Here is a 13,450-nt window from a genome sequence, read left to right on the forward strand (position 1 = left end):
TTGCCAAAAATGTTAGCTCACTCTTGGCATACAGTACGTCAGATGTAGAGTTATGTTGAAGAGGATTCCCCTCTAGATGGTAAGGTGCTTTCGGTGCTCCCATTGGAGGATGACACCACTGACTGCATCATGCTCCAGAACACTACAGAGCTTCCTAAATGAGATCTGAAATCAATTACTCAAAAGAATACAGTTCAACAATCTACACAAAGAAAATGCAGTGGATGAAAACAGCTTGTGGATTAGACTACAGTATGCAACTAAAGGGATGACCCAGATAAATTTTTGGCATTAGATATAGATACATAATAAATATAGATCTCTAATTAATTGATCAATTAACAAACATTTGTGGTATTAATGCCTACTATGTGCCAGGCACTCTTGTATGCTCTGGAGAGGTGAGTATTTAAAGAATAAAACAATCCCTACATGAAAAAAGCTTACATTTTAATGGGGGAGACAAGCACATATAAAAATATTAACAGCATAAAGCTAATAAATAAATAATTAAATGAATGAATGAATATACAAAGTATCTGGGAAGCTCAGGAGAAGCTTCATTCCTGAGCTTTATCTTAAAAAGAGGAGCTCTAGGGGCGGCTAGGTGGCGCAGTGGATAAAGCACCAGCCCTGGATTCAGGAGTGCCTGAGTTCAAATCTGGCCTCAGACACTTGACACTTACTAGCTGTGTGACCCTGGGCAAGTCACTTAAGCCCCAGTGCCCTGAAAAAACAAACAAAAATAAACAAACAAACAAACAAAAAAAAGAGGAGCTCTGATGAAGTGGAGGTTACTTTTTTTTAGCTATTTCACTTTTTAAGCCCTAAAGCCTGAGAATGTGATTCCCCCCCCCATATATATTTATTTAAATAACTAATTGCATAGCTCCAAAATAGTCTTTTTCTCCTCTGGACCCCAGTTTCCCCAACTATAAAATAAAGGGGCCAAACAGGATGTACTCTAAGGCCCCTTCCACATCTAAGATTGCATATTTTATTACAGTAAGGGATGTGACACTTCTGTGTCTTCTTGTAAATCCTCTACCAAAGGTCCATCCACTGTGCTACAAGCCTTCGCCTAGCTCTCTTGACATTATATGGGTACCAGTGCAGCCCGAAAGCTGTTTTCCTTCCCTTTTGCTAAATGACTGGCCCACCTTCTTTTTGTTTCGCTATGTGTCTTTAATGCTACATTTCATGCTGCTTTCTGTGCTCAGTCATTGGCAATACGCCACTCACTGCCTTTTTACATCCATCATGGGTCTCTCCCATTGCCCGTTGAATGACCTGTAATTTTGACTCCTTGGAGACTGTGATACTCTATATTTTCATGCATGTAAAAGCATCACCAGGGCACTGATGTTAAAAAGATTGAGTTTTTGTTTCCAGGAAAAGTTAGGGTCATGGAAAATGGTGCATAATTTTCCAAACATAATCTAGCCCTTTCCTTTTCCTATGCAATTCTGGGACCAATTCACTGTGAGGCAAGATACCTTGCTAACATCCTTATTTCAGTCAAGGGCGCCACCATCTTTCTAGTCTCCCAAGTTCTCCAACTAGGGAACATCTTTGACTCTTCATTCCCTGTAACACCCCATATCTTTTTTACTCCTCTGGACCCAAATCCAATTAGTGGTCAGTTCTAGACAGTTCTGTCTCTACAACATCCCTCACGTCTCCCTGCCCTTCTTCACTTCATACTGCTACCACCCTAGTTCAGGCCCTCATTTGGATTACTGTGATAACCTACTAACTGGTCTCCCTGAATTTAGTCTCTTCCAATCTATACTCCACACAGTCATTACAAAGTAACTTGTAGCTGAAACTTTCTCTAATGTGAGCTCCTTGACAGCCGGGCCTGTCTTGCTTTTCTACTTGTATGCACAGTGTAAAGGCTTTAATCAATGCTCTTCTCATTTATTCACTTATTCCCAAGGCACAAATCTGATCATTTTACCCTTTCTTCTTTCCCTCTCCCCTAATAATCTCTGGTGGCTCCCCATTATTTCCAAGATCTAATGTAAACTTCTATATTTAATATTTAGATCTCTTTTCAAGTCAGTTCCAGCATACCTTTTTAGACAGGTGACACATTACTCCCCTTCATATATTGTAGAGTTCCATGAAACTAGCCTTTGCATAGGATAGCGAGCCTTCTCCTGGGAATGCATTCCCACCCTATCTTTGTTTTAGAATCCCTAGCTCAACTCAAGCATTGATTAAGCAACCCAACTACCTGTAGTAAACCAAGAGGAAAGGCAGAGCTATGATCTCAGTAGGGAAAGAAAAGGAGATTCATGATCCCTTCCTTTTTCTTCTGAGCTCCATGCTCACTCTTTTTTTAATGCAATAGTTTTCACAAGTGGTTTGGTAATCTCTCTTCTGGTGGCCTTTATTATATTTGGGATGAAAAAAAATTGAAGGTAATTGCTACTGGATGGCAGAACCAAAGTCCAATAAGAAATTTAGCTGTAGTTCAGTTCTGTTCCACCTTCCCAGCTACAATACAAACACTACAAATTAAAAACTTTTTTCCTGGAGACTAAAAATCACAGAAAACACTTGTTACCACAAGTTGGATGGGAACATAGAAACTGTTTTGTTGAATGTTTTTATTTCATAGCAGGGGAAACCAAAGTCCAAAGAAGTTAAATTACTTGCCCAAGGCCATGCATTATTTGTAGACAATAAACAGTTTGGCACAAAATGTTAACAATAAGAAATAAATGAAGCACAGAAATAGCTTTGTTATACAGAACACTCCCTTGAAGTTGTACTCCCCAGCAGTAGAATTTTACCTGTAATTGGTTTTTAAAATGCATATATTTCTAAAGCTTTAATGCACAATCCAGGTGCATGACAAATAAGCTATTACTCATTAGCACTTCAATTAATTATCTTTACACTTAGCCCACAAAACTCCCACATCCCATTAGACAAATGTCTCACTGAACATATGGCCTGACACTGAACATAAAGCCAGACTTGGCACAACCAAGCAAATTCCCCAAGGCTTTACCTCTGATAACCAAAATCCTCACCAACATTTATGAGTCTTTTACAATGTGGATGGCACTGTCCTAGGCACTAGGGATCCAAATATAAAAAAGAACCATCTTTGAAGTAAAAGAGCTTAAAGTCTATGGAGGGAAACACAACATGTATATTTGTTGTTGTTCAGTCATTTTCAGTCATGCCTACATCTTTGTGACCCCATTTGAGGTTTTCTTGGCAAAGATACTGGAATGGTTTGCCATTTCCTTCTCCAGCTTATTTTACAGAGGAGGAAACTGAGGCAAACAGGGTGAAGTGACTTGCCCAAGGTCACAGAGCTAGTAAGTGTCTGAGGCCAGATTTGAACTCAGGAAGATGAGTCTTCCTGATTCCAAACCCAATGTTCCACCTAGCTGCCCTAACACGTATATAGATAAGTATAAAACAAGGCGAGAAGCAATAAGGCACAGTGCAAATAGAAAGCTGGCCTTGGTGTGGGAAGGCTTAACCTAGGGGTTAAAGCCTGCCTCTAATATATGCCAACTGTGTGATAAGACAGTTACAGAGCAGTTACTGGTCTGCAGGAGCTGAGACCAGGTGTTCCCTTTAGTCAATCAACAAACACTTAAGTGCCTATTATGGCCCAAGTACAATGAAATCACAAGTTGCCCACCCCCCTCCCAAAAAAATGCAAGGTAGGGAGTGATAGAATCAAAGAAGAGAGCCAATCATTACAATGTGTAATGTTGTTGAGAGAAAGAATACTTTCATTTGCAATTTTCAAAACTATTGCTCTTCTATCCTCCCAAGCACTCAGGTCTTAATTCAGAAAGGCCAAGGTTATCCATTGTGTCCTGAGCAATTGCCAAGTAGTTTTCACTTTTGTCTTGCCACCAGCCTTTGATGACAACTATGCTTAGCTCCGCCTCCCTTGAATCCAATTCACAAGCAAGGCAAGATATCACCCTTATGATATCATCGGTCCTCTTTGAGAATGAAGGACGAACAACAAAAACAGAGAAGGCTATACAGAGTAGTAATACCTGGTACACGTAATAAATGCTTGTTGCCTACCTACCTCCTAATGCCCAATGTTAATATCACAGAAGTTTAACTTGGATTACCTACTACTCTACTGGCACTTATAGTGGGCTGGAAGCCCTGAGAGAAGTCTACCAAACACAAAAAGTACAGACCAATGACCTAAGCAACCTTGTCACTGGAATTGTTTGGATCCTCAATACTTAATACAAAACCTGTTTCAATAAATGACTGTTTTGCTTGGATTCTATTAAAAATCCTATTGATCCTATCTCTGGAGTACATCTAGCCTATCCTCCCTCCTTTCCCCTCCCTAGTACTCCCACTCCCCTTTCAGGCTCAAACGATCTCTCACATGAACTACTGTAATAACTTCCTAAACCATCTCTCCCTGTAGTCCAACCTAGTCAGTACTGCTAGTTCAGTCTTCTTAGAACACACATCTTTATCACTCACTACACGTCACAAAAATCTTCAGTGAAGGCAGCATTGTCTAGTTAGTAGTGTTGCACCCATAGTGTGAGATTTAAAATTGGATACTAGAGCATTAACCTCCCCTTTTAACTGTTTTCCTTATTTATCTCCCAGACTAGTAAATGGAAGAAGCCTCTGGTCTCTAGTTAGAGCTTTTATTGTTTGGAAATTACAAGGTGATGTTGATTAGAAGGATAGGAAAGTAGAAGTACAAAACAAATAGTCTTAAGTCTAAGCTTAGTCTATATTCCATATAAAACTCACCAAAAGCCCAAGGCCACCTTTGCGGGGGGAGAGCCACGTCAAGCACGTGCTGCTAGGCGCAGCGCAGCCAGTGAACAAGGAGAGCCAAAAGAGCCTCCACTTCCGTTCTCTCCTTGCCTTTTAAGCTCGTACCCCGGAAGTGGAGAGCTTAGCAGCCGGGCTGGCTTGCGTAGCCCATGCACGGCTGTCGGTCTCCTCCCCAAAAGGGTGGTCCTTGAAAAACTGGCGTCTTTCCGTATTCACTAACCGACCGTTAAAAACTTTTTACCACATTAGTCAGGAAAAACTGGGATCATATCCTGTCTCTAAGACTTACTAGCTGTACAACCATGGGCAAGCCTTTTAAATTCTCTAATCTTCAGTTCCCTCATCTGTAAAATGGGGATGATGTCTTCAGTATTCATCTCAAGGGGTGTGAGGCTCACATGATCCCATGTTGAAAATCTGTAAGCTCCATCCAAATATCAGTCAGAATCAAAATGGCTCCTTACTACCTACTAAATAAAGTTTGGGTTTTAGTGTCCCAGAATAGACCTTAGAGAGCACCTGGCCCACTAACCGCTTTTGATAGAGGAGAAGGAATTTGTGTGGGTTTTTTTTTTTTAATCTAAGTCTTAGAGACAGGATCTGAACCTACATCTTTTAAGTTCACATCCAATATTCTTTCTGCTACTTCATGATGCTTCCTCAACTTGGCAGTGAAGGGATCTACTCAGTCTTGCTCTGACCTCACATATGTGCTATGATTCAACCAAAACTGAACTATGTATCCTCTCCCAAGCATCAGTTGCTTTCCGCTTCTATGTTTTTCCTCACATTGTTCCATTTTACCTCCAAGAAGTCTTTCCTAATTCCTTCATTCTTGAGATGATTTGTGTCACCTATGAACTCTTAGTTTTTTGGTTATACTTGTGGCATTTATCATATTCTATTTTGAATTAAGTTGGTGTACAAGTCTTAACTTTCCTACTGAACAGAAAGCTCCTTGAGAGTAAGACTCCTGGGGCAGCTAGGTGGCACAGTGGATAAAGGACCAGCCTTGGATTCAGGGGGACCTGAGTTCAAAGCTGGCCTCAGACACTTGACACTTACTAGCTGTGTGATCCTGAGCAAGTCACTTAACCCTCATTGCTCCAAATAAAAAAAAAAAAAGAGTAATACTCCTATCTAATCTATCTACACCTCACTTCTAATAACTAACAGAATACCTTACACACAGTCACTTCTTAATAAATGTTCACTGAATGAATGTAAGATGGATGAGCAAGAACAAGAATGCAGGATGGAGGTCATCTTCTCACTTTCGTTTACAGAGAATGCTTCATGGAAAAGGTCGTAGTGCCAAGAGTGAGCCCCAAAGAGTATGGAGGGAGGAAGCATTGTATGGGTGTATAGCTTGGTTCTTTTCTTTTGATGAATGGGGATGAAAGGTGAAGGAACAACAAAGCTTTGTTGTGGTAATTCCACATAAAAACAACAGTTGCATATATTGTTGCTGTTGTTGTTTGTCTTTCATTCTCCAATAGGACCATGACATCAGGGTGATATCATGACTTGCACACAATTGAATTTAAGAGAGGGAGGGCTATGCAAGGTCACCAACCTCAATCTCTCCTCCAGAGTCATCTGGGTCCAGTGGCAAGATATGCATCAGGACGACCGGAGATGGCCCTGGATGTTTAAGGCAACTGGGGTTAAGTGACTTGCCCAGGATCACACACCTAGTAAATGTCTGAGATGAGATTTGAACTCAGGTCCTCTGGACTTCAGGGCCAGTGATCTATCTATCCACTGCTCCACCTAGCTGCCCAGTTCCATCTATCTTATAGAGAAGTAGGATAGTACTAAGGAAGGAAAGACCAAAAAACCAACTACCTGATTATATACATATCAATTCCAGTTATACAAACACTTCAGACATTTTATTACATAACTGGATTGGGGGGGGGGGATCCCTCATCTCGTCAAAAAAACCCAAACAAAACCAAAACTCACCTTGCACACAGTTGTAGGCCAGTGGTGAACCATAAACAGCTTTGTCCACTCGTGGTTGCCACTATGGAAAGATAAGGAATTTATTTCTCAATATTTTTTTTAAAGCGGCCACAAGGCTAAATGATGGCTTTCATCCCAAAACCAACCCCCCCCCCCCCCCGCAAAAGGCATATTTGTCACCAGTGACTAAGCAAGCTGGGAATGAAATACGAAAAACACATTTAAAAAATAGCTCATATGTATACAACACCTTTTTCTTGAACCCTTTTAAGTGCTTAACAAACATTTTATTCATGCTCAGGGTTTCGCTGAAGGATATCTCTAACCCTGTTTTATAGATATGGGTACTGTAGTAGATCATACAGGAAAAGTCAGTGTCCCAGGGAAAAATCATAATATTCTATATTTTTTTAAAAAGCTAAGGAATGGATAAACAGTGACCAGTAGAATTAGGGTTAAAACTCATGGGGAGAGTTTTGGGTAAATTGGGAAATGTAGAGCCCTATACACAGTTTTAATTAAAATTTTGAGCTTCAGCCTCATTTCAAGTTTCTCCATAAATAACCCATTTAAGTAATTAGATTATGAGTAAGTGTAGGATTCACAATTAAAGTGTTATGAGAAAAATAATTATAGGTTAGAACTGATGGTGATATTCAACTGTGTACAAGAATAAACTAGTTGAGTTGAGAGGTTTAAAATAAATATAAGGGAAATGCTTCTGCCCTGGTCTTATAGACTCAAGAAAGCTGGGTTCAAATTTGTTTCTCACACATACTGGTTTGAAAAACTTAGATATATTTATTACTTCATATCTCTGAGCTCCAGTTCCCTCAGGGAAGCTGGGTGGTCCAGTGGACCTGGGATCAAGAAGACGAGTTCAAATCCAGCCTCAAACATTTACTGTGTGCCCCTGGACAAATCATTTAAACCTCCATTTGCCTCAGTTTCCTCATCTGTAAAATGGGGATAATAATAGTACCTACCTCCCAGGGCTGTTGTGAGGATGAAAGGAGATAATAATTGTAAAGTGCTTAGGATGGTGACTGGCACATAGTAAATGTTATGTAAATGTTAGTCATTATTACCATTATGAAAATGAGCATAATAATGCCTGCCCTACTTATCTCACAGCACTGTTGGAAGAAAAGCATTTTGTATATACTAAATGAAGGGCGAGGAAATAATCATTTATATAGTGCCTACTATATGCCAGGCATTGTGCTAAACACTTTACAAGTATCTCATTTGATCCTCACAACAATCCTGTGAGGTAGGTGCTATTATCATCAACTCCATTTTACAGTAGAAGAAATCGAGGCAGACAGAGGTTAAGTGTCTTGCCTGGGGTCACCAAGCTAGTAAGTTTCTGAGACTGAATTTCAGCTCAGCTGCTGTAAGTATACAAAACTTTAATACCTTAAAATTGCACTGAGATGTTAGGACTATCGTGTGTGTGTGTGTGTGTGTGTGTGTGTGTGTGTGTGTATCCTCTGTATATATGCATACGTGTGTGCATGTATATATATACATATATATGTGTATATATACATAGATGCTATTATTATCTTCAAATATTAATTTGGACAAAAAAAGAAAATTGCTCTGAGAGAAAACCACAAACTAAAGAAGCAGTATAAGGTCATAACAATAATGAGGAAGAGAGCAGTGATATTCATGAGGAAGTGCAGCTAGAGGGGAGAGAAAAGAAAAAAAACAACATAAATTGTAAAGTACCTGAATTCTAACCATTGATAAGAAAATTGGAAAAGCAGCACTGGAGCCACCAAAGCCATAATTTTTTAACAACTCGGAGAGAAAAAGGAGACCATATTAATCTTTTTTTTTAATGTGGATAACAATCTACTTGGGGGGGGGTGGGGCATGAAATTCAAAAGTTAAACACCAAGTCATATATCATGAAACAGCTACTTAAAATAGGAAGCAAAATCTACCTTCCAATTTCATTGCAAATATTAATTTAGGGGGGCAGCTAGGTGGCGCAGTGGATAGAGCACTGGCACGGGAGTCAGGAGGACCTAAATTCAAATCCAGCCTCATACACTTAACACTTACTAGCTGTGTGACCCTGGGCAAGTCAGTTAACCCCAACTGCCTCACGCCCCCCCCCCCCAAAAAAAAATATATATATATATCACATCCCATGGGTTCCAATCAAGTAGGGTTGGGATTTTGAAAATTATAATTATTTTTTGGAACAAGTACATAAATGAATTTGCTTAGTAGTTTGGTTTTTGTTGTTTTTAATGAGGTTTTAGAAGGGGAGAAAATATGGGGAAGGGACAAAAATTTTCAAGGTTAAGAATTTCCAATAAACTACCTGGTGGAACAGCTATTTGTGTTGTCAGTGAAAAGAATCTAGAAATTAGTAAGGCTGCCATCAAAGATGCATATCTTCTAAATTTGCATAGTAATTATTTTAGTGCTTTTCACTTAAGACAAAACCACGTCCTGTCATTTAACTGTTTCACGTATCTGCACAGAATCATAGATTTTGAGCTGGAAGGGACTTTATAGGTCATCTATTCCAACCCACTACCCAGTGCATCCCTTCCCCTCCTTCTCCATTTTCAGATGTTGGCATTGAGGCCTAGAAAGTTAAAGTGACTTGCCCAAGATCACACTGGTAGGATGTAGAAGAGCCAGGATTTGAAATCAGCTCCTCTGATTCTAAAACCTGCACTCCTTCCTTGTGTCAATGCTAGCTATACAATTAAATTATCTTGGGAAGTTGATTTGAAATTTTATTTCCGCAAATAACTTACTGCTTGTAGAATCTGTCAGCAGCACAGAAACAATAAAAGACTAAACAAAGGAAACCCAAGATGAACACGGAAGTTGTTTTTGGCTTCATTGTACTAAATCCTAAAAAGAGAAAAAAGACATAAGAATAGTCATGTTAAAAGTTAAGGGTTTCAAAACCTATAAGAAATACATAGAAAAATACAAAGTATGATACAAATATAAGGCATTGATATTATTTTCAAATCTCTTAGAACTTGCTGGCGTAACAACTGGGATTAGGAAGTCTAGTTGACAGCATAGAAAAAAAATGAATTAAATATTGCTTTTTTAATTTAAAAAAATGGGGGGGCAGCTAGGTGGTGCAGTGGATAAAGCACCGGCCCTGGATTCGGGAGGACCTGAGTTCAAATCCTACCTCAGACACTTGATACTTACTAGCTGTGTGACCCTGGGCAAGTCACTTAATCCTCATTGCCCACAAAAACAAACAAATGAATGAATGAATTTTTTTTTTTTAAATGGAGAAGCAACTTAACAGGGTCCTATTTCAAATGTCCACTTAGTAACTTCTTCCTGATACACCTAGAGTTCTCTTTGAGGCTTACTTCATAGAACCTTAAATAAAGAGGTGGAAGGGACTTTGGAGGTCTTCCATGCAATTATCCTAAAAATGAAATAAGAATTATATATATATAGCTAACTTCTAAATAAACAGAAGCATCACAATTAGCCTTCTCCATCTGAAGTATAGGCTATGACAGCTGGAAGGGATGTTAGAAATCACATATTCCAACCTTTTCATTCTAGTGATGAGAATAGTTAAGGCTAGAAAGATTAAGTTAATTTGCCCAAGGTCATATAGCTGGTAAGTAGTAGCTGAAGAATTTAAACTGATTTCTTCTTACTAAAATCAATGTTCTTTCCAGGTAAGGCCACTATGATAACCTTTGGGGAAACAATGAAAGTTAAAGGCCAGTTCCCACCCACACCGTTCCCACTCCCAAGGAACTCAAGTGCTAATGGGACAGACAACATTCAAAGGACTATGTGCAACCAAGAGATGTATAGGATAAATTGGAGATAATCAGAAGGAAGGCCCAATAATTAAGGGAAATCTGGAAAGACATCCTGTAGATCCTAGCTTCTAAAACTGTGGGTCCATACCCCATATGGAGTCGGGAAAAATTAGGCAACACTAAAAGATTATGTATATCTGTTTTATATACCTATATACCTGGGGTAGCAAAAAATTTTCTCCGGCGAAAAGGGGTGGCTAGTGGAAAGTTTAAGAAGCCCTGCTGTAGATGATGGGATTTTGGCTGGGACTTGAAAGAAGCCAGGAAACCAGGAGGCAGAAATGAGTACTTTCTGGGGTTTTTTTTCCCCCTCAAATAGTGAAATACACCTTTTATTTCTTACAGAGTGCTAAAGGCACGCCTGGGAAAGGGGATACCTTAAAACCAGCAAGACCTGGATTCCAGTCTCCTTCCCTGAACCCTCCCCCCAACATAAATAGTGTACCGGTTCCCTTAAACTCTCAGCACCTGTAACACTCTTAATTACAGGTTTACAGATTTACCAATCTGCATTGTTGTAGGAAGTTTCCACCCCTAGAGTTCCCCTAGAAATTTGATCAAATTAGGGGTCCGTACTCCTTCCCCCATACCCCACACCTCAAAAGCAACAACAAACTCTCCAGGAAGAACCACAAACTCCCGAACTATACACAATAGTTAGAAATCCCCAATCCCCCAAAAAAATCTCCGTTGTCTTAATCTTCTTGACAAGCAATAAAAGTTTAAAAGTAAGATTACAACTCGAACCAACTTCTTCACCCATGCCTTTCACAAGCGCAGTAGAACTTGTGAGTAGCTGTTTTCTATATTTTCCTAGATCCCCACTCCCGAGTTTAGCCTTTAAGGAGAAGAAGGGCTGAGAAGGGCCTGCAGGAGCCAGCGTCCGGCTCTGCTTTTCCCCCAGGGTTTCCAGAGGACTGGGACAGGGCATCCCATGCCAGCTTCCAGGGGAGGTCTCGGGTGCCCGGGTTGGCGTCCTGCGTCCACCTGGCCCCTAGACCTTCAGCAGCTCCGAAGCATCCACATTACCAAGGGACGGGCGGGTGCCCCGGCCTCTGCACCGCTCACTGCATACCTGGATTAGGGAGACACAGCCTGAAGTCTGCAGCGCACCGGACCCCAACTGTCAGGGTTTCCGTAAACAGCCCAGGCCGTGCGGACTCCAGCCCGCCCCCAATCCATTTCAGACACGTGATTCTGACGGGCTATGACAACAGGGGTTTCGGCTCCTCCTTCTTGCTCAATTCTATTTTGCCCCGGGGCAAAAAAAATCCTTCCTGGTTTGCTTTCTTTCTAGTTTGCTGAATAATCTAGTTTTTTTCCCCTCCCACTCTGGCCTCCCTAAAAGGGAGAGCTACGTTCTCCAAAACTGTTTGCCTTAGGCAGGTTAAGATACAACTTTCAGTTAAGAAACACCTTTGGCCGTTACAAAGTTTTCCTGAAGTTGCGAGATCTTGTCTTAATTACACAGTGCTGATGGTTCGAGGTGTTGCTGGGCTTGATTTGTTGATTTGGATCTTAATCCACGGAACTTCAAATCCAGTATTTTTCTTAGGATTCTAGTGAGTAGGTGTGGGAAAGGCTAAGTGCTTCTGATAATGGAGATAGAAAATCTCTCTCTCTCTCTCTCTCTCTCTCTCTCTCTCTCTCTCTCTCTTTTTCTCTGTGTGTGTGTGTGTTTTAATCTGAACCTGTTGCATTCTCTTTAGATGCTTCTAAACCTTTTTCTTGTCCGTTGATACCATTTGTAATTTTGTTAGTGGAATTTCATTCTTGAGAGCCTTCTCTCTTGAGGAATGGTTTTTGTTTTTGTTTTTGTTTTTCCCTCTTAGTAATTATGATGGCCTCCATTATAGAGCACCTTATGTCTGTAAAAACCTTAGCTTGTTAGCTTAGCTGTGAGAGAACAGGATTCATAGACTGGAACCTCATCATTCAATGGAAACTGTTGTCTCCAAATATTTGGGTGGACTTGCCACCAAGATTGGGGGTTTAGCTCGCCCAAAGAATTGGAGGCTCATCACGAATCTTGTAAAATAAAAATAGAGAGAGAAATATGGCCTGGCCATGACCGTCCTGTTGGAGTTAGAGAAGTCCTGTCTTTTGTATCTTTACAAAACAAAAGGGAGGGAAAGGCATTACAAAGAACTGGGAGGGAAATGCAGGGAGGGAATTTTGGTATAATGAAGCATCAATAGCAAGTGGCACCCATCCATAACTTGTATATGGTCTTGAAGACCTTGATATTCCTTATCAGCATACTGGGGTCATGTGCTGCCACATCTCATACCTGAGAGTGGGAGAGAAAACTGTTTTTCCCTTGGTCTTGGGGGTTGGGATCTTTAGGTTTCTTGGGGTCCCACTACATTCCCATAACACAAAGTCATCTCAATTTCCAGTTCCAATAGACTTCTCAATTCTCCTCTTTGAGACTCTTCTCTCATGATATTTATTTCATGTTTCATGTTTTCATGACATTACTTTCTCCTCTTCTTTTTCATATTCTCAGGCTCCTTTTGATGAATCTTTATCCAAGTGATGCTGGCTAACCCTGGATGTCCCCATAAGGCTCTATACTGAGAACTCTTATTTTCTCTTTTTCTACTATTTCACTTGGTGATCTCATCAACTTCCTCAGATTCATTAGCATCCCCATACTGATGATGCTCAAATCTACTTATCTAGCCCTAACCACTCTGGACTTCCAGCCTGACATCTCCTACTGTCCATTGAACATCCCAAATTGAATGTCCCATAGTTCGGTTCAGTCATTTTTAGTTGCGTCTGACTTTCCATGGCCCCATTTGGGTTTTCTTGGCAAGGATACTGGAGTGATT

General features: G+C 40.4%; 1 protein-coding gene across 2 annotated transcripts in view; it reads right to left on the minus strand.

The window, feature by feature from the left end:
- The window catches only part of RNASET2 (ribonuclease T2), a 57,792-nt gene extending 45,967 nt beyond the window's left edge, over positions 1 to 11,825 (minus strand). For both annotated transcript variants that reach the window (XM_043963631.1, XM_043963630.1), the window contains exons 1-3: positions 11,689 to 11,825; positions 9,558 to 9,657; positions 6,772 to 6,832 (exon numbers count right to left, since the gene is read on the minus strand). In XM_043963631.1, the coding sequence (XP_043819566.1) occupies positions 6,772 to 6,832; positions 9,558 to 9,646 (150 nt within the window). In that variant the 5' untranslated portion in view covers positions 9,647 to 9,657; positions 11,689 to 11,825. The remainder of the gene's footprint in view (positions 1 to 6,771; positions 6,833 to 9,557; positions 9,658 to 11,688) is intronic.
- Between the last annotated feature and the right edge of the window lie 1,625 nt (positions 11,826 to 13,450).

This window comes from Dromiciops gliroides, chromosome 4 (genome assembly GCF_019393635.1).
Source record: "Dromiciops gliroides isolate mDroGli1 chromosome 4, mDroGli1.pri, whole genome shotgun sequence".
Taxonomy (NCBI): domain Eukaryota; kingdom Metazoa; phylum Chordata; class Mammalia; order Microbiotheria; family Microbiotheriidae; genus Dromiciops; species Dromiciops gliroides.